General features: G+C 40.5%; 1 protein-coding gene and 1 non-coding gene across 5 annotated transcripts in view; one reads left to right on the forward strand and one right to left on the reverse strand.

The window, feature by feature from the left end:
- Ap2b1 (adaptor related protein complex 2 subunit beta 1) overlaps positions 1–27,216 on the reverse strand; it is a 108,363-nt gene that overhangs the window by 38,767 nt on the left and 42,380 nt on the right. For 3 of the 4 annotated variants that reach the window (XM_052197716.1, XM_052197715.1, XM_052197717.1), the window contains exons 13-18: positions 24,558–24,817; positions 20,251–20,443; positions 5,992–6,033; positions 5,030–5,176; positions 2,756–2,901; positions 1,277–1,406 (exon numbers count right to left, since the gene is read on the reverse strand). In XM_052197716.1, coding sequence (XP_052053676.1) covers positions 1,277–1,406; positions 2,756–2,901; positions 5,030–5,176; positions 5,992–6,033; positions 20,251–20,443; positions 24,558–24,817 — 918 coding nt within the window. The remainder of the gene's footprint in view (positions 1–1,276; positions 1,407–2,755; positions 2,902–5,029; positions 5,177–5,991; positions 6,034–20,250; positions 20,444–24,557; positions 24,818–27,216) is intronic. The other variant, XM_052197719.1, reaches the window with a different exon arrangement.
- Positions 3,770–3,901, forward strand: LOC127695716 (small nucleolar RNA SNORA17). Its single transcript, XR_007980081.1, has one exon. It is a non-coding gene; the product is annotated as a small nucleolar RNA SNORA17 (small nucleolar RNA).

A 27,216-nucleotide genomic window follows, 5' to 3' on the forward strand; every position in this document is an offset into this window, starting at 1 on the left:
ATTTCAATTTCTAGGCAGGGAATAATAATCCTCTGCTAATCCTTACCTCTTCTTTTTTTATTTTTACATTTTGATCAAGTGCAAGTTCATTTCATTATCAACATATTTTCTTTTCAGCTTGGAGTCTTTTTTTAAATTAAGATTTATTACTTTTATTTTATGTGTATGAGCATTTGCTTGCATACATGTATATATGTGTACCGAGTGTGCAGTGCTTATAGAAGCCAGAAGACAGTGGTGTCTGATCCATTGGAACTGGAGCTACAGACAACTGTAAGCTGCCATGTGGGTGCTGAGGACTGAGTCCTGGACCTCTGTTAAATGCAGCCAGTGCTTTTAACCACTGAGCTTCTCAGCTGCAAGTCTTAAGTCAGGCATGGAAGTGCATGCCTCTATTCCTACATTGAGAGGCGGGTAGGGCCTAAAGGATCAGAAGTTCAAAGTTATTCTCAGATACTTGGGGAGATGCCAAGTTAGGTTAAATGAGATAATCTCAAAAACCAAACAAGTTTTAAAATGTTTATTAACCAAGTAACTCTCTAAGTAACTGCATAGCTTTTTTTGGTTGTTGTTTTGTTTTTTTAATTAAAACCAAATAAAAACTCTTCATCACACATATTTCAAACTATTTTGTTAGCAACTTTATTACAAGAAAAGAGGTTTTTGCTTAAAGGTTTCATGTATTGGCAGGACTGGGGGAATCCTTAGCATGATGGAATTGAGATGGGGGAGTGGCCTGGTGAGAAGTGGTGAGGTCACAGAATGTTGGCCCTTTGTAGACGTTCAGTAGTTGTTTGTTTTTGTTTTTTTTTTGGATTTGGTTTTTTCGAGACAGTGTTTCTCTGTGTAGCCCTGGCTGTCCTGGAACTTACTCTGTAGACCAGGCTGGCCTCGAAGTCAGAAATCTGCCTGCCTCTGCCTCCCAGAATGCTGGGATTACAGGTGTGTGGCACCACTGCCTGGCTTAGAAGTTTTTATTTAAAAGAATCACTGCCCCTGCCTCTCCTTTTCCCAATGTTGCCATTATGATCTTTCCTTGTCACAGGCCATTTACCACAATTCTATGCATGATACAAGGAAGCCAAAGCTTCCTCACCAGAGTGATTAATTATTAACACCATGCATGTATACCTCTCAAATTGTAAGCTAAAAAGGCCTCTTTACATGAGTATTGTGTTATAGCAATGGAAAGGGAGCTCCTGCAGATGGATCACTTTACATGTAAGGCAATATCAGCAATACATTAAAGGCTCTCCAAGTGAAGTAAAACTCTGACCTGCAAGTTATTCAGAGGTTCCATCTTCATGACGGGGCCCAAGGTGTTGAGAGGCAGAGAGACGTCAATGCTCTGGTTTGGCATCAGTGGAGTATGTATGGCCAACGGCGTGCTTGGGATGACACCGAAGCTAAAGAGGGGAACACCCAGACACTCGTCAAGAGGCAGGAGAAACACACCTGTGAGTCTGCATGGCTTCTACCGCAGTGAAGTAACTAACAGACAACTAAATGGAAGGAACAGTAGGAAGCAGTGTGAGTACTGCCCCTGCTCCAACACTGGCTATGCCAGAATTTGTGACCCTTTCCATTACATGGGTTAGAAGAGGGAGAAGGTGTTTACAGGTAGGAACTATTGCTGATGCTAGGATTTTGAGAGAGTCTTCTGTGTATCATGTTGCTGGAGGGACAGATTTAATGAACATCTCTCTCTCTCTCTCTCTCTCTCTCTCTTTCATAATGAGAGAGTAAGCCTAGCACTTATGAATCTATGACAGGAGGATGACAAGGAATGTTGGCTTTGTAAGCAAAAGTATGAAAAATTAATGTTATGTCACTAGCTTCCTAGCCTGTCTGGTCAGTATAAAGGTAACAGTTTACTGTTTTCATTGTTACAGACGGATGAGTTTCCACTCCCAAGGCGCAGTGAAGAAGGCACCTTTTCTTTGCCAGTATTTGTCATTATCTTGACAGGATAGCCATTCTGATTGCATGAGACAGACTCTTGAAATGGTTTTAATTTACTTGTCCCCGGTGGACATTTTCTGTCACTGTATTTCTTCTTTAGAGAACTGTATGTTCAGTCAGGTTATTAGTCTATTAACTGAAAAGTGTTTTTCTGTTGCTTGTTTTTGGTTTTGTTTTGTTAGACAAGGTTTCATGTAAGCCAGAAACTGGCTTTGAATTCAGGGTGTAGTCAAGGATTATCTTGAACTCCTGATTCTCCTGCACCACCTCATAAGTACAGGGATTACAGGCATGCTCCTATTTGACTGCAAGATTAATTTTCAAAAACCATTTTTGGCTAGGCGTGGTGGAACATGCCTTTAATTCCAGCATTAGGGAGACAGAGGCGGTGGCTCTCTGCGTGGGAGGCTAGCCTGGGTCTACACAGTGAATTCCAGGGCAGCCAGGCTGGAAATCCTGTCCTGAAATCACCAAACAACAATAACAAAAACCATTTTGCTCCTCTCTCTCCTCTCCCTGTGTTTGTGTATATGTGTGTCTCTGCGTGTGTCTGTTTATAGTGCTGGAAATCTAGCCCAAGGCTTGTGTATGCTAAGTGAATGTTCTTCCGCTGAGCCCATAACTTTGCCCTTGTTCTCCAAAGTTGAAGCTGACAGCTGAATAGACTTATAAGAGGCAAGCGTACTCTACATTCAGGGCTTGCCAGCTTGAGTTTTTACCCTGTGTCAATTAGAACATATGCAGTACAAGACACACAACTGTTCAACATCAAACCCAGCATGTCGGGTCTTACCTATTCTTGTTAAACTGGATGGCAAAGTCTGTCATGTGCTGCAGAGCTTTGTTGGTGAAGTTCATTTCCATATAGATGTGCCCTTGGCGGTGAGTAAACGTCCCTGAAATCTCCAAGCCTTTAGCCTTTACTGCAGGTAGCCAGACCTGATGACACACAGCACAAAGCCCAAGACAGAAGGTTACCCCGGTGCTCTTTCCCAACATGTGAAGGGGAATACACATCTCTTCAGAAAATCAAGGTGATTTTTGCACAACACTAAGTCCATGTGAAAAGGTCTGAATAAAGTATTGTTTTTAATTTTGAGATCACGCTCAATTATTTAAGAACCAATTTAAAATAAAAGTCTAAGAGCAACTGGCTTCTTTTCTATCTTCTGTTCAATTTGATCATTTTACTGTTTTAAGTACTTTTGCCAAATGCTTACACAAGAAAAAAACATTCTGATGAGCACCATGTTTCTGTTAGGCCTGAAAAAAAGCCTTAAACAGAAGAAGCTGAATCTACTAATGCAAACAGCATGTCTATAATCTTTCAAGACATTTGTAACATTCTCAATACCCTATTAACGGCAAGAACCATATGTTATGTTATATAATCTGAATGCTTTTTAAAAATATATTATTGACTATGTATCCTTGGACCCAGAATCTATGATATCCTTGATTCATGCTACTTAAAAAAAAAAAAAATCAAGTTTGTGAACCGTTATAACTCCCTAGCTAAAGTTTATGAATAGCGAATAATCATGGTTTACTCAGCCACACTGAAAAGAAAATAACAGAAACATAAGATATTACTTATGAGAGTCAAAAAGCAAACTAAAACCAACAAAAAACCCCAAATACCCAGTGATCCCTGGAGTAAGTCAGAATATGGGAGACTTGGTAGTCTTCATGGTTTGGAGGCAGCAATCTGACACCCTTTTTCAGAGTACAGATGCCTGTTTTAAATGTGAAATAATGAAGCCAATTGCAAAGTCACCCTATAGATACCCTTAGAAAACCATCCCAGCCTGCCAGTAGAGGAACTGTGGGTGTGGCTCCTGGGTCACATGTGCACCAGTAGGTGGCAGAGAAGAGAGAGGCTCTGTCTAAGCTTAGTGTTCTGACCTATCAACATCTGAATGATTAGTAGCCAATTATTTCTGAAAAAAAGTTGAGTCTGAGACAACCACCAATCTGATGCCAGGCAGACCCAGAAAGGGAGCTAGCCTGAGGTATCAGGTACGTCCAGATGGGTTTCCAGGGCAGAGAGGTGTGTGTGTGTGTGTGTGTGTGTGTGTGTGTGTGTGTGTGTGTGTGTGTAGAGGGAGAGAGACAGACAGACTAGAAGAACCCAGCACCTGGATACTAGCACGGGGGATCTTACAAGCTGCAGCTCTGTGCCCATCACTATGGCTCAGTTCTAAGTCTGCTTTGGCTAAAAGTGTCTGCTTTGAGGAATTCATCCAGACAACTCTCTGCCTGAGTAGAGAGCTCTCAGTCAGGCAATCCAGCCTCAGATCTCCAATCAGTTTTGCTGTCGTGAGCATGTCATTTGATGATGCTCTTCTGTTGCTCTCCCAATTGGGCTACCCCAGATGTCTCCACGAGGCGCTTGTGAGTCCCTGATCTGATAACACTATGTTGTCCACCTGCAGCTCTCATCTGTTCTTTCACTCTGCCTGCTGCATATTAATACATTCACTCATTTGAAACCACAAGCATGGCTGTCATAGGTCGGTCTCTGTACAGAATAATGGCACACCACTATAATGCTAGCACCTAGAACACTGAGGCAAAGGTTGGAGCTTGGGCTACAAAAGAAATGAGGTATACCAAAACCTATGAAAGTTAAATTTGAGAGACTGTACTCTAGAATCCTTATCTAGTACCAATGAGGAGGGGGAATGAACAGAAGTTAAAAAACAAGCAAAAGAAAAAAAGGGAGAGTGGGGGAAAAAAAGAAAAAAAAAAACCACACAACAAAAAACCCTGTCACTTTTCTCTGTGTTGTGTGTCCTTTCTGGTGTACTATAAAATGATGTACCAGTTTTTTTACTAGCTGTACTTTAATGCTAAATTGGATGTCTTTGAACATGAGGTCCAAACTCAAGTATTTAATATTTCCAATTTTAAATGTCGAAGGGGGCTGTTACTGGCATTTCCTATGGTTAAGTTCAAAGTTACCCTTTATCTTCCTCATGGACCCTCTGTGTTAGTGGAAGTAACTCTTGTTAGAAGTAATCAAGGGTTTGTCCACTGAAAAAGTGCTGCTAATCTACCTACTCACCGCCTTAGGAGCCACATATCCTCCGGGTGCCATGCCTATCCCAGTGGAAAGCTCAAATAGGTCATTCAGACCACTGCTGACCACAGCAGGAGTAGGTGAAGGGGCGAAGGTTGCAGGCACTGACGACGGGATGAAGGACTGTCCTACCTTTGGGGAATAAACAGAAAGAAATAAGAAAGAATACATTAGTTGTCCTTAAAATGTTACTTTGGTTTAACAGCATTGGTAAACCAATTAGAAAACACTGTAGTTAGAGTATTTGCAAGAATCAAATCAGCATAATGTTTCAATGACTTTTTTTTCCACCACTGATAAATGAACACATGCTTTAGAAGCTTTGTCAAAGCACAGGTAGGATGCAAGAACACAGCGATCCAGGATTTTGTCTGGTTTGTTTCCAATTTTAGCTTCCATGATTCTGTGCAAAAGGCCTACAGGTACCCTAACAAAAGAGGAGTTTGTGTCTATAGAACAAGGGAGAAGCATCCAACTTAAATAGTTCCACTTCCACTTGGGTTTGGCCAAGTCTTACTTCCCATTTGGGCATTAATATCTAGTAGGAAGCTCTTGAGGGAGCTGACTGATATTCACACTTCGTAGGAACTCATCTATGAGAAAAGTGTCTCTATCCGTCCAGCAAACTCTCTCAAGGTCTTTCTGGACACCAGGGCATAAAAGCATTCTGTAGTCAAGATGGGAGGTTCCATTTTCTTCAGCTCTTTAATGTCAGAAACACAAAGATCTCTACAGGCACCACAGCATCATTCCCTAAAGATGTCCCTAAACCACATGTGGTATGTGACCCCAAGATTGCAAGTAACCCTGCACTCTCTACCCTCACACACTGCTACCGAGCTCATGGTTTGCAGTGCTGGAGAACCGCAGTGGCTCAACAACGTGTATGAAGGAAAGCATCAAACAGGGCAGAGCTTCCCATGGTGAAAAAAACAGATGGCACTTACTGCCGGACTTCCTCCAATGCCCCCGCCAAGGTCACTGCCAAGCTGAAAGAGAGAAAGGAGAGAGAGGAGAGAGAGGTAGAGTTCATTTAGCTAAGTACTAGATGCCCATATAGATTTTGTAAATTGTTCTACCACATGGAAGTACATGTCATTTGACTTGTCTCCAAAAGCCTAAGGGCTTCTAAATTGCCAAGAAGCATGTCCTGGGGAACCGAGCAGTGGTAGTAGAAGGGTGGGAGAGTTTGCAGAAAGCTGGAGAACAGAGCTCGCACATCATGGTGATGTCTCCAATCCTGTTTGTCTACCCAATTCACTGGTACAAATCCAAAGAAGATTTTGACAATTTTATTGTATTTGACACAAAAATCAGTGTTTGTATACTCTAAAAAAGCTCTATGCCCAAGCAGCGTTATTTTTCCTTTACAAAGAAGTTTACATCGTGGGTGGGGCGAAGCAAAGGAAGCTAGAAATGCTTTAGTCTACAAAGCCTGCTGCCTTACTGGAGTGATGGGAATCAAACCAATATTGAGCTGCAACTTCTAGCTTCAAAAATTACCAGTACAACATAAGGGCTTCAGCTGAGAGAACTCCTTGGGGAAACAGCTAGTACAGAAAGTGGGCACGCGCGCGCCACACCTCCCACAGTCTCTCCCTCCAAAGAGAGTGGCGGTGATTTATTTGGGGCTCATTATTTAAAGGAGGCAAAGAAGAGAATTAGACCATTAGTTGTCAGGAAAACAGTTCCACAGGCTCTTACTTAGTCTTGTTTTTTTCCCCTCAGGGACTGATAACATACGCAATTCACCCTGAAGGATGTCTTGTCTTCCAAGACAAGACCAATGAAGAAAAACTGGAGCTGCTTAGCTTTAGGTGGTCACACTCCCACACACGCATGCGTGCACATACTCCCATACACCAACTGGACTGTTTACAGAGGTAAGACTTCTTGGTGGGTGACGTCTGCATTCAGCCCTATATCTGTTACCTCGCTAATTCTCACCATATCTACAGCCTCTGTGAATCACCAAATGGTTTGATCTGAAAACACACGAAACATCTAATAAAAGTTTTTCAATAATTTTGTTTAGTGCTAATAATTTAGAAATTGTGTTTGAGTGGTAGTAAAAGTAAAGTTATCCTGTATCCTTATTATTTGGGAATAGTGACTTATGAACTGATAGAATTCAATCTATACTCAGAAATAGAGCAGCCTATGCCAAAATCCTGTTTCTTTTCTGTTAGAAAATTAATCCTAGCAGATGCTTTAACCAAGCCAACATTTCTAGAATGTGGTTTTCACAGACCACTTAATCGTGTAATTGGATGTAGCCAGACAGTTATCCAAATCAAAAGGTCCCTGCAGCCAAGAAGATGAGTAACTAAAAAGGTGGCAAAGTCAGTAGAGGAGCTGCTGCACATCCCCTCCTCCTGGACCTAGAATGATACAGCAGATCCACAGCATGATATCTGATAAGCATGGCATTTTTTTTTTAATACAGACAAACTGCATGTGAGGCATGAAAAAATGCCAAGCAACGAAGGGACCACAGATTAATCGGGACAGGCTTTACAAGCTGCCAAGACACAGAAAGAATAATGCAAACCCATAGTGATAACTGAGAATAAAGGAAATTCTGGAGGAACAACTTCCCTCTGCCCAGAGGATAATGAAGATTCAAAGGCAAGGTAAAATAAAAATTAAAAAAAAAAAAAGCAAAAGGTGAGGGGTCATTTCTCAATAGTACCCACAGGGCTGAAAACAACATTAAAGCAAAATCAGGACGGAGTCATCACTTAGACTGAACCACAGGCAGATACATGTTTTTAAAAGTTGAACCAAAAAAAAAAAAAAAAAAAAGCTTGCAAAGACAATATAATTTGCAAACATCTTTTAATTTTCCTCTTAACAAGAATTTGCTGTTTTCTGAGACTAATATTCAAACTTTTAAATACCACTAATAACTACTTTAGCTATATGACAGTAACCATGATTACTTTCAACCTTACGTACAAAACGGAATCAACCATCTGTGTGTGCACACGAGCTTTAAAAGATGCTACTGCCAGTCTCATCCTCAGAGCCAATGATTTACTTTTCTGAGGTATCATCTGGGCATTTTGAAATAGTTCTTCTACTTCATTACTTCTAAAGTACATACAGCCAGGGTTGAAAATACCACAGTAGAGAATTATTTGGAGCCAGAGATTCTTATGTTAAAAAGACTTCAGATTTCGAGCAGGACCCTTTCTAAGGAAAGCAAAGCCAAGTACAACCCCCTGGAGGAGCTCTGCAAAACATCTCCTCCATCCCAATGCTGATGTGGTCTGACTTCCTATTAGGCTTACCTTTACATTCTTGAACAAGCCCCTCCTCTGGCCAGGTTTGAAACCCAAGCTTGAAAGATAGACTTTTTAAAATTTTTTTAAAATCAAATTGGTTGGCATATGCTTAGAAGAAAAACATTTAAAAAGCAACAGTTTAAATATTCAATAAAAAGCACAGAGAAGAGGTAGCTATTGGTAGTATTTGAACTAAAGGAAGTAACGCCTCCTGTGGCTTGGATTGTAATGTCTCTATTAGGTTCCTGTTTGCATCCTTAGCTGGTGGTGCTGTTTTGCTTTCTGCTTCCTGATTTATCTATATGGAGAAGCCTCTACCACATATTCCAGCTGCCAAGAATTCTTTGAGCTTTCCTGGCCATGGACTAAACGGGTTTCGTATATATCACAGTGAGGTGAGAATTCACACGAAACCTAGTTGTAGTTCTTGTTTTAAGACAGGGTCTCAGGGTCCCTGGCTGGCCTGGAACTCACTATGTATACCAGACTGGCCTGGAATTTTAGAGAGCTGCTTGCCTCTGCCTCCCAAGTGTTGGAAAGGTGTGCACCACTATGCCTAGATCATTTTTGTTCCTTTTTCCCCCTTAGATTTTTATTCTCGTCTCTTGAATATTATGAGACTATGAGCGGGAAAATGTCTAAACACAGTCCTTCCCCATGCTACTGACCAATTTTATTTGAAACCACAGAAGAAATGATCTTGGAAGTTGCAGAGATGGCTCAGTGGTTAAGGGCACTGGGTGTTCTTCCAGAGAACAAGGGTTCACTTCCCAGCATCCACACGGTGGCTCACAATTGTCTATAATTCCAGTCCCAGGGGATCCAACACCTTCTTTCAGGCATGAATGTGGTGCATAGACATACATGCAGGCAAATAAATACCCATTCACATAAAATTAAGTAAATTAAAATATATTTTAAAAAAGAAAAGAAAAACAATCCTGATGCTCCTTTTTTATATTACCGACAATTTAGAATCAAGAACATATAATTCATCTAGAATTCAACACATATAAGACCCAGGATATGAGACACAGTTAGAAATATAAAGGTTAACTTAATTGTGCTATGGTGGTGCACACCTTTCCTTTACATGAGTAAAGGAAAATAAAAAAACCAATGTTTCCCAGGTAGCAAAACTAGATTGCAGCTTATTCAGGCTTTAATTTGAATCTTTCCTCTTGACTACAGAAATTTCAAGGGAGATCATCCTCCTCTTTGACAATATGTCAATGTTGCAGCAAAATGTTGGTGAAAGGCAGTAACTAATATAGAGAGGGCGATCAGCAAGGGTGGAAGCAACCCAGTACATGGTCTTAGCTATACACTGACAAATGTAATGCAGCAGATAACCAAGAAAAACGCCTAGCAAAGTCATTATTCTTAATAAGACATTCCAGTTCTACTGCTGGTATGAGGTTTATATGGTAGGGATTATTCTAAGAGCCCATACTTATCAGGATCCTTTACTAAATCAATCACACTAGGGCCTATACAATTCAGGTTTCTGTCTGTTATCCAGTAAGCTATGGAAGGCAGGAATGAAAAGGAACCCGTGTCCTAATCTTAGGTGTCTAAATCCTTCAAATGTCATATCCTACTATCCCCAGGATTGCCTTACTGAGGTTCACTTTTCTTAGTGAAGAAAAGTATGTCAACTACAACTACAGGACAACTAAATCAGAATACAGGAAGGAAGGAAGGAGAGGTATCAATTTTGGGGCATGTGGGGGGTAGCTTTTGTTTCAAGACAGGGCCTTGCTATATATCTGAGGATGGTCTTGAACTGCTTTAGTCTCCTGTATCCTGGGACTATAGTCATGAGCCAACATACCTGGCTATGGAAAAGAATACTTCAAATCCTGAAAACTGAGGATTTTTCTAAAGGTATTTAGCTGAAACTCTCAATGAATAGTGTAGTTCCCTATTCCAATCTAAATCACAGGATTCACTGCCCTTAAATGGTACTTAGAATAAAACTAACATTTGGCAACAGTCAAAGAGTGGTCACTCCACCATATCTAAAATAATGTTTAATGAGAGCACTGGGATTAACATTGGATTACACAGTGATAGGTTATTGCAGAAGTAATCTAGGAACTGGACAAAAAGCAGTAATTCCATGGTGACCAGTATGACTTAGGAGCTGAACAGATTTAGGCACATTACATGAGCTCTGCGGCAGAACCAGGCAAAGCCAAAAGTCTAAGCCACAAGTAAGCTCCAGATGAGCTCCAGATAAGGGAAATGTCAGCTCAGCATGAACGGCTCATACTATAACAGAGTAATACGAGACCTGAAAATAGAAATGCTACTGAAGAACCAATCTACTCAACTCCGAGGGGAAAGAGAAGCATAACAAAAGAATATTAACAGAGATGGACACTGACTTAAAGGAAAAAATTCCACACAGTATTAGTGACTGGTCTAGGTTGGGCCCCTTTTGTGGCCAGTCCAAAGTATACATACCTGCTTCTAAAACTGGAGCTATCTAGGTACCTGAAGATATTTTCTTAATTATAGGAGCAGACTGTAAGCTCAACACTTCTACACTTCTGTCTATAACTTTATCTCTTCCATGCAATGCTTTCTAGAAATCATCAAAGGGAAGTGACTCTAAGGAATGCATCAACCCCTACAGTTTGCCAATAGCTCTATTCCTCACAACAATTCTCATCACAAGGTAAAAATATGGTTTTCAGCTGCTGGGTAGAAAATATGAATGTTCAAAGCTATGCAAAGAAGTATCATTAAACACAACCAACAGAATACACAAGGAGATTCTGTGAGCATATAATAAGCCAAGAAACAAACTGGTGACTCATCTCGGCTTCCTCAAAAGGGAAAGCAGGGAGCGTTACTGCTTCCTGATAAGGAGTTTACAAGTTCCCTCAAAGCCCACTATAGGACCTACAAGCCAGAGACAGAAGCTGTACACGGATAGCAAGTCCACACGAGAAACTGCATTCTGCCCCATTGCTCTGCACAGCAGCATCGCCTCTCTGCATGGGATTCACCACTTTTCCCTCCACTAGAGGAGAAGCCTGTTAAGAACTGGCTTGCTCACAACTTTATTCTTAGTACCTGGAATAAAGCCTGATGTAGGGTAAGCAATCAATATGTATTTATTAAACGAATCAGTGTTCTAGTGACTATGTAAGTACATCTACTGGCAATAGTTCTTAGGAGTCAATTTTGCAATGAATCATTTTAGTGAAGAAAATAATCACCAAATGGATGGAAACCAACAAACTATCTACTAACTGGCCTAGAGCCATTTCGTATGTACTGTCAGCACATATGAAAGAGCCAAGTGAAATGAACTCTCTGGGTCAAACACCTTGCTAGAAAGGTACTACCTGCACGCTTTTGTTTCTTTGTATTTGTTTTTGACACAGAGTGTTGATATGTGGATGCAGATGGCCATTTATTAGGTATCATAGCCCAGGCTAGCCTCAAACCAGAACAGAAGAGTGCAGCATAGAGGTACTCTGGAGAAGCCAGCCTATGCTTTGTCTCAGTCAGTCATGTAATTTACATTGTGCTCTAGCATGTCAGTTTGTTCTGGGCTTTCATTAATCACCATTAAGCAAGACTGGCAATGCAAAATGAGAAATGAGGCATGTCACCCATGTTCTGTGTAGTCCACAGGACATCAACCAAAGAAAGAATGGACTCTACTCTGGAACAAAAATTTTGAATCATGTAATTGACCATATGATCATGTAAGTTTTGGAAACAGTAAAAGTTTTCTGAACACTTAATGACCAACAATTAAATCAATACCAAATGTGTAATGAATCTATGTTATAACATGTGACTTCACTAAAGTTCTGGTTCTGAAAAAGCAATACCTGAGCTTTATACTGCTCCTTCACAATATCTGAACTGTTTCATGCTCCTTCACAGCCAAGAATATTCCTGAAAGAACTTGGCTCAGATTGAATATTACTATTTGCTATGAACTCTACAAAGTTTCCTGCTCCTATTGAAACATCATAACTTAATTACACAAAATAAAAACTTTTAACATTTTCCCACCTGGTTCTTTACTACAAAAGCATCAAATTACTGTATCTCTGTATTGTGTTAGAATATCTGCTTTTTAAAATTGCTGTGAGTTGCTGTACTGAGTTCTATTTAAAAAAGTTACTAAATGAATTTGGCTTGGAGTTAAGACAGAATTTTCAACAATAGAGTAGTGCCACCCCTGACCTTCTGCCATTTTTGTACTATGTATTTATGAGAAAACAACATTCTGAGCATTAACAACTATAAAATATAAGTAATTATCAATTCTGAAAAACAGTAAAGCCGAAGTATCAAATATTCTACCAAGAGTAATATTTTATGTAAAAATAAACAATATCCATCTCATTAGCATTCGAATCTGCTTTGATCATTAAGAAACAGTGAAATTGGAGCTGGAGAGGTGTGAACAGTTAAGACTATTTATTGTACTTTGAGAGGATTCAGATTTGGATCCCAGCATTTGTATGCCTGTTTATAACCATCTATATCTCAGGGGATCCAGAGCCCTCTTCTGGTCTCTGCAGGTGTGTACAACAGTGTACTTACATTCATGCAGGTACACCATAGACGCAAAACATAAAAATAAATATATCTTTTAATGCTGAAATTATATGTATACCAAGTAATTGATTTAAAATAAATTTATGACTTATTGACAGGAAATGGTTGATTTTTATACTTATTTTATGTTATTATATATTGAGGGTTGCATAAAAATGTATTGGGTGAAAGGGAATCTTGAAAGGAAAACATTTAAATTCTATTCTAGAAAATGGTCATAGCAAACAAACAGAGGAATCATAAGATGATGATAAACTGAGAATTAGAAACTATACAAGTAAAAAAAAAAAACAAAAACAAAAACAAAAAAAACGCGGGAGGTGGTGGCGCACACCTGTAATCCCAGCACTCTGGGAGGCAGAGGCAGGTGGATTTCTGAGTTCGAGGCCAGCCTGTTGTACAGAATGAGTTCCAGGACAGCCAGGGCTATACAGAGAAACCCTGTCTCGAAAAACCCAAAAAACAAAACAAACAAACAAACAAACAAACAAAAAAAAAAAACAACCCAAAACTATACAAAGTCCTAGCACAAGGATTAACAGTAAAAATTGATAAATTTTTCTAAATTGCCTGCTATAGTTTGGGTAAGTGCCTCCAGACAGTCCACATGTTAAAGGTCTGGTCCAGACAAAGGTTGTGGTGGTATGGGAAGCAGCAGAAGCTCAAGAGGAATCGTCCTGGTGACTAAAAAAGGTCTTTAATAAGACAGGCCCCTGTGACCTCCTCACACTCTACTTCCCAGGCACAAAGAGAGTGAATTTGGCCCGCCATGAACCTTCCTACATCCCATGCCACCTCACCTCAGGTGCTGTCTACGCAGTCTCAATCTGGTGCTAGAGTCCTACAGGATTCCTGGAGAGGAGCTTGTTTTCAGTCTACATTGGATTTTTTTTTCCTTCCTTCCTTCCTTTCTTCTTTCTTTCTTTCTTTCTTTCTTTCTTTCTTTCTTTCTTTCTTTCTTTCTTTTTTTTTTTTTTTTGTTTTTCTGTTTTTTTGGATTTGGTTTTTTTGAGACAGGGTTTCTCTGTATAGCCCTGACTGTCCTGGAACTCACTCTGTAGACCAGGCTGGCCTCGAACTCAGAAATCTGCCTGCTTCTGCCTCCCAGAGTGCAGGGATTACAGGCGTGCGCCACCACCCGGCCTTACACTGAAATCTTAAAGAAGTAGGATTAATACCAACAGGATGGATGAACTCGCCAGTAAGTGTGAGGGCAAGCAGATGAAAAGCAAGATTTCTTTGCTTCCTTTCCATCTTCCCAGCTTCTTTATCTGGGCTACCATCAGATAGTGTGGGCCAGATTTGGGGTGGGTCTTCCTGCCTCAAATAATCAGATTAAGAACCACCTTCACAGGCGTGCCGAACAACTTGGATTTTAGTTAATTCTAGATTAGTCAAGTTGATAATCAAGATTAGCCATCCAAAGACAACAGAACTAAGTATTCATGACCTAAGGCCACCAAAACTATGAACCAAAATAACTCTTTCTCTTCACAGGTTGAGTATCTTGGGGTTTGCTTACAGTGATAAAGGTGATTAGCAAAGTAAGGCCAGCCCTTAATTAAGCCTCTGCATTGACAAAGGGCTTCACATTGAAAAAATGCAATGGGCAAAATGGGACAAGAACTTACAAAGATCTCTCCACATAATAAACTTAAAACTCAGCTCTTAAGTCACTGCAAAGGAGAAGTGACAAAACTAGAATTCACACAGAATTTCCTGTGGGCTAAGCACTCAAAACATTAATAAAGTATCACATGATAAATAAACCACAAGGTAAAGAAAGAACTACAGGGAACAGTGGGGGAGGCTTTGAAAAGCATACACCAGGAGTTACAAAAATGCAGCTGCTCCTAGATGCTGCTCTGACTCCAACCAGGGGCATAATATTTCTATAGTATATAGTCCTTCCTCTGCATAAAGGATACTTGGAATATTTTCTTTATAATTTTTAGTATTCAATAGCACCATTTAAACAGAAGAACACACAGAATCTTAGAGGGAACAAAACACTAATTTAGCCAAGGCCTCTGTTATGGATTAAAAAGTAAAGGCAGCAAATAATTGAGATTCAATGGTTACTTCCACAGTCAACCTCACAGTCAACACACAGGCCAGAGTTACCACATGGTCCTCAGGTCATCTCCTATATTACACAAAACCAGAAGGATATACACTGTGAGAAAAATCCCAGCTAACCCAGAACAGGCAGCTTTTAAAACCTGATTAAGAATGCCATTAACATGGATTCTAATTCAAAGAAATGCGAAGCCTAGGTCACTCCCATGTGAGCCTACCCTAGACTGAATGCAGGTCACTCCCACGTGAGCCTATCCTAGACTGAATGCATCAGGCTTTGCATGTTGAACAGATGAAGGCCTTAGTTATATTTCACTTGAATTCTCCACAAGCTGACAGTTGAGTTTACAGTAACAGAAGCAAGACATTATCTGTAGAGTACAAGCAAAAGGAGAAGAATGCTGAAGGGCAACAAAAATAGAAGCGTCAGTGAGACTACAGAACAGCTAGGGAGTCGTTTTGATTCAAGTTTTGTACTAAAAAGGCATTCTATTTCTAAAACTGCCTGAATTCCTCTTGTTCAAAGGTGACTGCCCCCTTAAAAGAAAACATAACCCAGGCTTCAGGAGCATAGTGCAGGTGCTTCTCATTATCACAGCAACATCCCTTGCCTAGTTTGCTGCAAGAATCTCAGATTCTCAATCACTCTCATTAATGGAAAAAAAGCTTTATTCAGGTGTGATTAGTAAATTAATTAGTATTTCCTAATGTGGCAGCTCTAGGAAAAGGTCACTGAATTACAAAATTTCTCAAGTATGGAGATAAAAGAAGGTTTAAAAAAGGCAAACTGGAGGACCAGAAGGATCTAAAAAAGGAAGCCTGAAAATACCTGGTAGTAGATATACACTCTCGAAAAAATGAGCCTACAAAGCTGGGCATGCTGGTGCACCTGTGAGCCCAGCCTGCACCTGTGAGCACAGCCTGCGGGGGTGGGACAAGCAGGGGACAGTGAGAGCTTGACTAAAATTAAAAATAAATAAAAAATGAAATAAAAAATGAAAAATATGAAAACTCACTTGTTTCAGTCTTCAATATCTATATATTTGATCAAAGTTATTAACTTCTAGCCAAGGTAGAAGTTAATCCCTTAGAATCACAATGGAAGCCAGGAGGTGGTATTCGCTTTTGATCCCAGAACTTGGGAGGCAGAGAAAGGTGGATCTCTTGTGAGTTTGGGGCCAGCCTGGTCTACAGGGCGAGTTCCAGGACAGTTGCTATACAGAGAAACCCATTTCAAAAAAACCAACCAACAGACCAATCAAGCAACCAACTAAACCACTCAAAAACAAACAAACAACCCACCCAAATCACAATGGAAAGAAAAAACAAAGGTAAATTCAGAGATGTCTAGTTTTAAGTTTTAAACGCTGATTTTATATTTACTTTATTAGTGTGTAGAGACCAAAGGACAACCTTGAGGAGTTGCTCTCTCCTTTCACCCTGTACTCTAGGAACTGAACTCAGGTCTTCATTGGCCCAAGATGTCTGTTTCTGTAAGATGTGTCAAATTGATTTGTCAGAAAACTTTTTTTGTTGTTGTTGAAGAAGTCACTGCTTGGCATATGAGATCAGCTATCTAATTCCATTTTGGAATTTTATTTGCCTCAAGGTTCTCAATCCTGGCAGTAAAATTAAAATAGCTGGGACAACAAAACAAAACAAAGCAAACAAACATAAAAACAGAGTATTTGGTAGCCAGGCTGGGTGGCACACGCCTTTAATCCCAGCAGTTGGGAGGCAGAGGCAGGCGGATGTCTGAGTTCAAGGCCAGCCAGTTCTATACAGTGAGTTCTCTAGCCAGCCAGGGAGACCCTGTCTCAAAGATTCTGCTTTAAAGACATTTTGTTTAATTGCTCTTCTTACTATATATAAAGAGTACTGTTAGTATTTTTTAGATGGAACTAAGGCTAATTATGCAGCTAGAATGGAACCATAAAAAGGTAAAGAGCTAAAGCTCATTAGCAGGACAGTACTGTTCTCCACTGGTTGAGGTTTAGTTAAAACCCAACACTAACGCTGGGCTTTGTGACATATGCCTACAATCTTAGCACTACAGAGGCTGAAGCAGGAGAGTCGTCAATCTGAGGCTAGCTTAGGCTACATATGAAGAACCTGTCCAAAACAAAACAACCCCCCCAAAACAACAAAAGCCCTGCCTCAAAAACACGTTGGAAGGCAAGGACTAACACCTGAGGCCATCCCCTAACAGGCACACACATACAAACTCTAACATACACACAAATACTAAGAAACAAACACAACCAAACCAAACCAAACACAAAAACCCCAAACACCACAGACTACTAGGTTTTAACAGAGCCTAACTACAGCAGGATCTCTCTTGTATAAGATATTTATACACGTTATTATATAGTTTTGTGAAGTGCTTCTATAAAGCAAGGATTCATTTAAGAAATGGCACTATTTATACACATTGTAAGACAAACTGAAATTATTTCCTCTTTAGATAGCCCGAAAAGAAATTTTAAAAGTGGCCCAGTCCAGGCTGGAGAGATGGTTCAGCAGTTGAGAGCACTGACTGCTCTTCCGAAGATCCTGAGTTCAAACCCCCAGCAACCACATGGTGGCTCACAACGATCCATAAGATCCAGAAGAGATCTGACGCCCTCTTCTGGTGTGTCTGAAGACTGCTACTGTGTTCTCACATACAATAATAAATCTTTGGACTGGAGAGAGCACAGCCAGAGTAAGCAGAGGTCCTGAGTTGAATTCCCAGCAACTACATGATGGCTCACAACCATCTGTACAGCTACAGTGTTCTCACATACATAAAATAAATAAATAAATCCTAAAAAAAAAAAAAAAAAGTGGCCCAGTCCACTGATGCCTGGAAACTCGTTTTCCACACAGCCAGATTTAGGCTTCTTTTGTGATATTCTTGTAAAGGGAATTTAGGTTCTCCGAGTGAATATATTAAACTACATACAGATCCAATTTAAAAGCAAAGGCTGTTAGCACCCACATGGTGGCTCACAACTAGCTGTAACTCCAGTCCTAGAAGATATGACGCCCTCTTTTGGTCTCCAAGCATGCATGTGGTACATACACATAAAATGAAGACAAAGCACCCATAAACATTCAATTAATTAACTAAAAAAGAAAAGTAGGATGTGCACACTTTTTTTTTTTTTTGAAACAAGGGTCTTATGTTGTAGCCCTAGCTGGCCTAGAATTTCCATTGAAGACCAGAATGGCCTCAAACTACAGAGATCCCCCTGCTTCTGACTACCAAATGCTAGGATTAAAGGCCACTATTCCTATTCCCAAGCAAGCTCTTAGAGCCTTTACACTCACTAATTAGGCTATGCTGGCCAGCCAGCAAGCCCCAGGGATCCAGCTGTCTAGGCCTGTGAGTACTGGGAGTACAAACATGGACCACCATCACTTGGTTTTTAGTTGGTTGGTTGTTTTTGTGGGGGAAGCCCTCCCTCCACCCCCCAGACAGAGCTTTTCTTTGTAACCCTGGCTCTCCTGGAACTCACTCTGTACAGCAAGCTGCCCAGAAACTCAGCGATCTGCCTGCCTCTGCCGAATGCTGGGGTTAACGTTGTGCACCACCACTGTCAGCAACTACCTGGGTTTTTTATGTGGGTGTTGGCAACCAAATTCAGGTTCTCATGCTTCAAGACTTAGCCATCTCCCCAGCTCCTCCAGCAGCCTTTTATTTGAAGCAGTATTCAGAGTTTCATCTTTATGTATTACTTATCTATCTACCTGTTAGAATTGTGGCCCTGGAAATATCATAATCAGGGCCTCCTTTCCATATCCATTTGTAAACGTGTTTACCCTCTTAGGTTCAATGAGACCAGGGAAAGCAGTAAGGAAATTAAAGTATAAACCTCAGGATACAGTGCTTAACCTGTAGTTGATATGTCAATACAACAAGAGCTATTTCCATTTCTTGGGCAGCTCCATGATATTGTTTGTCAACCTTTAGTCTGAAGAGGCTATATATACTGCAGTGTAGACTGTCATTACCAAGATACTATATACTTCTACAACCTGTCAATCCCAAATCCTATATTCAAAAGAAACACAATAGGGGTGTTCAACTTGTCCAACAAGCTGGAGTTCCCTGCATGGTCTGTGACTAGACTCTGGATACATTGCATAATTCCCAGGTCTGACTGTACTTTAGAGGATTCTCTGTCAAGCTTAAATGCACCTATACTGACATGGACAATCCACAGACACCATAATCCTCATAAAGCGTGTGAAAAAACCCGTTATATATAACCGAGAATGGGGCATCGTGTCTATCATCTCTGAAATCCTATTTCCCACCTAAGGTGTGTGCCTTCCAATGTTGCTGGGAAATGCATCCAACTTGTCAGGCATCTGGACAGCCATCAGGGCATCAGACACCTACACTGTGTAGTTCCAAGGTGAAGTAAAATTCCTGGGGAGCTGTGTGACCTATCAGTTTCCTAGCCTTTCCCGCAAACATTGATGCTTGTATTTGTTATCTCTCCATCTTGTACAACAATGAAACTGGTGGCACATGTCCATAGACATTCTGGACTTTGGAGCCTTTTATTATTAGAATCCTGGAAGCTAATTAAATTGGAAGTATGACAAAGGTAGAAGTGGGGAGAAGGGGGGAAAACGTCGAGCAGTTCTTTCCAATTGTGACAAAGGTACATTTTAGACAAAATGCTCAAATAACTGCCTCACATGGAAAAGGCAGAAACCAATAAATATTTACAAGATAGAGGGTATTTTTTAGGGTATGTAAATGCTGAAGCAGAGTTTCATTTAGCTCAGGTCTACCTCAAACTCACTTTGTAGCTGAGGTTGACTTTGAACTCCTGATCCTCCTGCCTGTCCTCCCAAGTGATGGGATTTCAGGTATGTGCCACAACACCCAACAAGGCAAAGGCTTAAAAGCCTGAAAGAGGGTGACCATTATGAAGCCACTTTAATGATATTCAGAACCAAAGGAAAACTTGTAAGAAGCTAAGAAAAATAATGAACTCTGGTAAGGACATTAAGATTGCCAAACAACATGCTGGCTAAATACCAGAAGTTCTATTTATAAGCAGGCCAACATGATAAGCCTATACATGTGCAGACATACTGCATCACAATGAACAGAATAGTAATGACTCTCTAAAGATAGATAATTCTGTCCTTTACAAAGGACATTAATGCTCATCAAGGAAAGCCAAATCAAGTTCTCTAGTCTACCAAGAAGTAAAAATAACTAAGAGAAACAAAGACACTTACCAGGCTATCCAGTCCTCCTCCTAAGAGATCCACTGCTCCCATCTGCATGGAGGACACTTGTGGGACATTCACTGGGGGACCCAGGTCAAGATTTAATAGATCCCCCAGAAGGTCACCTTGAGAGGGGATGACTTGAGGCTGTTCCAGGTTGGTTGCAGTGGTGGTGCCAACAGGGCTATCACCTGCATCAGTGCTGCAATCAAAAACACAGAGGAGGCATGAGAAAAACCATCTGTATCTATAATGCAACAAAGCAGCGAGTGACTGTCACAGGTATAATTACAAAACACTGAAAATGTAATCAAGGGGTTAGTTAAACAGGGCCAAGGTAGCTCCATTGGTAACAGCAAGATTAATCCCCAGAATCTAAAGGAAGGAGAGAAGTCTCACTCACAAGCTGTCTTCTGTGAGACATGTGTACACACATGTAGCAAACAAATCCATGTTAAAACAACAAAACAAAAAACCTAAGGAACCTTTAACAAAACTTGAACATGGGCCGGGTGGTGGCGGCACACACCTTTAATTCCAGCACTTGGGAGGCAGAGGCAGGTGGATTTCTGAGTTTGAGGCCAGCCTGGTCTACAGAGTGAGTTCCAGGACAGCCAGGACTACCCAGAGAAACCCTGTCTCAAAAAAAAAAAAACAAAAAAAACCCCCAAAAAACAAAAAAAAACCAAAACCAACAAAACAAACAAACAAACAATCCTTGAATATGGGGTAGGTAGTAAGGAGAAGAGGAGTAGACAAGCATTAAGCTGCACTAAGATGAGTAAGGCTGCTAATGGGAACTGGGAGGGAAAAGAGAAACAGAAGACACCTAGGTGTGGTCTGTTTTTGTTTTTGTTGCTAAAAACACATTCTACAACACAGCTTCAAGATCCTGAATTCTCTTATGTGTTTTAAAAAAAACAAAACTACAGATGCCCAGCAGTCAACTAAAGACAAGTGACTGGCAGCCCGAGCTAGGCATAAAAACTTGGACAGAAATTTATACACACCGCTCCGGGTAAAGAGCCAGCGGAAGTTGTGTTGGTAAGAGCAGGAGATCTAGAATCAGACATCTAAGATCAAGTTCAGGCTTTACATAGTGTTAACTATAGGTGAGAACTCTATGACCAAGTTTCTTAGTCAGGCAAATGTAAATAATACTGCCCAAGCCAGGCTATCAAAGTGAGGCTCCCACGAAAGCACGATGCTAAGTGGTAGAATCTGTGGTGTATCAGCAGTCACTATGGTTGGCCCATAAGTTCCCTAAGTAGGAAGTAGGGAGTATGAAGAGAAGCACTGGAAACGTTCAGACAGATGTTTTGAATTAACCAAGACTAGTAGTCAGAGAAGAAAAAGAACAGGTGTTATGACTTGAATCTGGAATGCCCCCCAGGCTCATAGTTTGAATACACTGGGGTCCCAGTGTGCAGTTTGTCACACTGTTCTGACGGTTGTGGAGTATTCAGGGGACAAAGGGCCTAGCAGGCAGAAATAGATCACTATAGGCAGGCTTTGGAAAGTTCTATCTGCTTCCTGTTTCTTCTAGGAGAACAAGCTGCTGCCTCACACTCCTGCTGTCATGATTAGGGGTGTCCCTGTCTCCCTCCATAACGTCTCTGCTATAACAGAGAAAACCCTGGCCACCATGGGCCAAAGGAAACCCCACCCTCTTGCTTCTGTCACCTATTTTGCCACAGTAATAAGATAAATGTGCTAGTTACCTGTCTCACTGCTGTAACAAAATCTCTGATAAAAACCAATAAGAATGTTTCTTTGGCTCAGGACTGGAAGACTGGCTCAGCAAGGCAGGGAAGAGGTGGGGTGGCAGGAGCAGGACACAGCTGGTCACACTCAGCCCAGTCAGGACACACAGAGCAATGAACATGGGTGCTCAGCTTTACTCTCTCCTCTCTTCAGCTGGGGACCACAGCCTGTGTCTGAGTACAGCCCACATTTCGTGTGGGCCTTCCCAACTAAATTACCCAATCCAGATAATCTCCACAGAAATGATCTGAGGTTTGTTTCCACAGTTGTTGGAAGTAGACCATTAGGAGAGAGCTACTTAAAGTTACATTTGCCTCTGGTACTAGCCTGCTCTCCTCTGCTTCATCTGCCACCACAGGACAAGCAGCTGCCTCATACTCCCACTGCCATAAAGAGAACACTCCTGGTGCCAGGTCTTCCCCAAATGACTGAAATCCCTCTGAAACCTAAGGTCAAATAACATACTGCACAGGGATGGAAGGGCAATTCCTTACTGAGGAGATCCCTTCTACTCACTCACTCCTTGAAGGTGTCGGTCAGAAGTTAAAACATGAAAATTAACTGAAACAACATGGGATTACAGAGATTAAAGAGACTCTACGAAAGATGCCTGAGGAGAAGTGTCAATAAAGCCATGTCAAGAAAGGACAAATAAGGGCAGAAGTACAAATGTAAGAAACACATGAACACATAGGCTAATCTTTGCATGCGAAGTTCCACCAACTTACAACACAAACCATCCAAGAAATGACACAATATGTGCATTTATAGTAACTCAAAATAGAAGGTAAAATTGCATAATTTTCCTCACTACAATGAAAGAATATTCTAAGAGGGTACATACGGTTAGAGGACAAGATACAGTCCTATAGATTCAAGAGAAATATGGAAAAACAAGACAAATCATGAGTATACACCCAAGAAATTAAATATCCAGTATTTCCCAAGCAGTCAGTGAAGTCATGTAAAGTAATTGCACAAATGCCATCAAAGAAACTCTGAAAGGTTAACTTGTCTTAAATCAGATGGCTCTTTACCACATCACCTTCATAGAACAGCTGGCAAATGCTGAGCACAGTAAGCACTTAGAATCTTTGCCAAGTAATTCTGAAAGGCCCTGCGATGCCACCTTTGAACTTCTGCAAGAGGTAGGCTTAAGCTTTCAAGGGCTGCCTTATTTTATGTCACAAGTACAGTACTTACTAACTTTTGTTAGAGAAGAATTAGGGAAGGACCACACAGACATGTCATTTTCAGCATCACACACACACACACACACACACACACACACACACACACACACCTTAAAGTTTTGAATGGGTTGGGTGCTGGGGAGTCAACATAGGGGCCTTACAGGTACTAGGCAAGCACTCTACCCCTGAAGTATATTCCTAAGCCATCATCCCCACTTATACCAAAGGGTATTTCTCTTGTATCAGTCTTTAAAGACAAAAATAAGTACGACTGGATAAGGGGCTTTGATAAGGACCTATATATAAAGTCAGACCCTGCTGCCCAGGCCTGCCTGCAATCCTAGTTTCATGAAAAGCTTCTAGGCTGCACAATGAGTTCTGGCCAGCCTCAAGCACATAAGACCCTGTCTTAATAAAGCAAAAGCAAAAAAAGTTTATTAGTGTTCCTCTTCCCTGATTATAAAATTGAGGTAGAAAGTTGCATGTTTCCTGTATGCTACTCCAAATACACTTTACTTACTGATCTCATTAACCCAAGTTGGTGACAACAACACAAACGAGCCAGACATAATGGAAAGCTGTATCTATGTGTAGACTCTAGTTGTTTATATATTTCAATCCTGACAAAGTATTTTGTTAATAGTTTTCCCATAGTCATTTATACAAGAGAAACAGTATCTTAGTAAGGTTTCTCTCTGTGTGTGGGCCATTATTTTTTGGAAGATATTTTTCTTTTCCTTTTTGTGTATCTGTCTGTATTTAAGTGTATGGTGCATGTGTCCCATATTCGAGGAGACCAGATGCTGACCATCTGGAGTTGGAGTTACAGGTGATTGTAAGTCACTCAGTGTGGCACTGGGAACTGAACTCCTGTCCTCTGCAAGAGCACCAACAATGCTGACCCAGTGGGTGTCTCTCCAGCTCACATTGCCTGCTTTTTGAGAGAGCACCTCTCATTGAGACCTGTAGCTTATTGATTAGTTTGGCTTGCCAGTGAGCCAACAACTCCCCAGTCTTCAGCTCCCCAGTGTTCACTACAGGAACTCACTACCAGGTCTAGCTTTTTTACACTTGGGTTCTGCAGATCAAATTCCTTTTACCAAGTGAGCTTTCTCCTCAGCCCCACTATCTAATACGTTAACAGGGACTTAAGCAACTTCCAAACTTTATCAATATAGATAATTTCATTGTAGTTGTCTATAGTTTTATTGTACTCCTAGAGTAGAACTCAGAGAAAGAAGCTCTTCAGAGCAGCAAGACTGTAGAATGCACAGCAAGCTCTTTCCCAGTACAGAGCAGAACAAACTGCCTAAACATAAACGGCAAGTCACTTCTCGCTGAAGAGACCCCACTGCTTACCTCCCATGATGAATCGGCAAGTGTTTGCGATGAATGCCATGACTCCCTTCCACAAAAGCATTTGGAGGTTTATGGTACACAGAGGCCAAAGAACCAATGTGGCAGATGAGCTCATCCAGGAGGGTAGGCTCAATGAGGTCTGTCTCCTCAGAGATCAGGGGCTTCTCAGACAACACTACCTCTTTGGCTGTCACAGGGTCAGTTGAAAGAAGGCGCCAATATATATAACCCCGATCTCGAAGGTCAGGATTATCGGAATCCTAAAGAAAAGCAAAGGCAAGGTAATTTAGATGGATCTGTTTTCCAGAGACAACAAGGTATCAAGGTATTGTTGTAGTGACTTAAGCAGATTAGTTGCTAAAATGATATTTTACCAAGACTTAATAGTCTATAGTTATAATCCTATATGCCTAATGTTTCAAGGAACTTAAACATATATTGAGATGGGCTAATGCCCAGACTCAAATTCCAAAGCAAGAAGAAAAAAAAAAAAAACCAAAAACCACTTTAATCCAGCAGTAGTTAAATGACCTTGGGAAATAAAAATAGTATTTTAACTAATTACATTGTGGTATGATGAGCGAGCTCAGGGGCTAAGGCAGGGGCTGATGAGCCTTGTGAGCAGAGTTCAACCTCTGCAACCTATGACAGGAGAAGAGAACTGACTCCCCACAAGTTGTCAACTGACTTCTATAAGCACACTACAACATGTGCGATAAATAAAAATTTGTCAGCTTTTAAAAAATACTTTTTATTTACTTGTACCAATGTTCTACCTGCCTATATGTAAGTGCACTATGTATATGCAGTACCCAGAGGTTAGAGGAGGGTGTCAAAGCCCCTGAAACTAGAACTACAGATGGCCATAAGCAACTACGGGTCATTTGCAAGAAGTAAGTACTCTTAATCACTAAGTCATCTCCCTACACTCATGTGTAAGCTAAAACAAAACATCAAAATTACTACATAAGCCATATATGGAGGTACACACCTCTAATCCCAATACTCAGGATACCGAGGCAGGGGGATTGCAAGAATTTTAGTGCAGCCCAGGATATGTATCGAGCCCATTAGGGATGTATAGCAAGGCACCCTCTCTAAGTTAATTAACTAATTAATAAAAATTAATAACTATGACCATGAAATTGGCAGGAATTTTCTTGACACAGATTATACCTTACATCTGTTTTCCTCATACATTCCTTAAAATTTTTAAAAAGTTTTACTTATGAGTATGTGTCTACTTGCCTATGTGTACAGAGCCCATGGAAACCAGATGGTTGTATCAGATTCACTGGAACTGGAGTTACAGACATTGTGAGCCCCCATAAGGTACTGGGATATGAATCCAGTTCCTTTACAAGAGTAGCAACTGCTCTTAACCACTAAGCCATCTCTCTAGCCTCTTAACTTCCTGCTTGATTCAAATTCACATACATCTCCTATGGAGACACTGGCTAAGTCCCAGCAATAAAAAGAGACTACATACAGTGCCTGACTCAAGAGCTCATAAAGGTACAACAAATAAAAACAAACAGCAGCAACACAAAGCATTACAGAACATATAAATGTATGTGCTTTCAAAAGGAGTATCGCTTGAATTCAGTGCGCTTTTTGTTCTAGTTTTAAAATAATCTTATGCATATTCATAGCTCAAAAAGTTATAATCTGCTGAGCGTGGTGGCATACAACTTTAATCTCAGTATCTAAGAGGCAGAAACAGGCAGATTGGAGGACTGAGGTCGAGGACAGCCTGGTCTACATACTGAGATGAGACCCTGTCCTGAAAAGAAAAACAAAAGCAAGCACACAAATTATAATCAGGCCACACCAAGATTTATAATTTATAGAATATATATATTCTATTTTATATAAAATAAAAAAGAAAATCTTTAGCAAGTATCCAATCCCTTCCTGATCTCCACTCTCCACTCCAACAGCCATGACTAGCAGGCTGTAAGTGTCTGTCCTGATGAGCACACACACTTTTGGCATAGGGACCAGTTCCATATTATACACACTGCTCTATAAGCTACTTTTATACACATTCATACACATAATAAAAATTAAAATTCTAAAATATTTCCAAAAGCACATGTAAGTGAATTTTTAAGAACTAATTAATAATAGGAAAATGAGAGATCAGAACTGGCAAAGTAATATAGGAGTTAAAGTTCATAATATAGCATTAGAAAGAGAAGAAACAGACAGGAAAACAGTTAATCTGTGAATCAGATTCCATGAGTGGATAGACATCTTAACTGGCAATTGTTTTAAAACCAGCCTGTTCTCAAATTCAATTCAAGATACAATAAGCCCTCTCTTCCTGAAGTCGCTTGTCAGAGTATTTATCACAGTAACAGGAAAAGAAATAAGTATCATATAATTCAAGTATCAGAACATTTAAGGAAACAGTACAAACGCTTTAAAGTGATCACTCTGAGAACGGCACCACTGAGAAAGACAGATGAGGCCCAGCCCTGCAAAGCTCAAGTGACCCACAGATACCAGATTAAGTGTTATTTTCACATATGTAGGGTTTTTTCTCACATATAGTCACATATTAACAACAGATAATCTAAATCAAATTTACAAAATTATCACAAAAGCTGGGGTTATCTAGTATATATTTTTTTAATCTTAAAATTTATTTTATGTA

This window comes from Apodemus sylvaticus, chromosome 10, assembly GCF_947179515.1.
Source record: "Apodemus sylvaticus chromosome 10, mApoSyl1.1, whole genome shotgun sequence".
Classification (NCBI taxonomy): Eukaryota; Metazoa; Chordata; class Mammalia; order Rodentia; family Muridae; genus Apodemus; species Apodemus sylvaticus.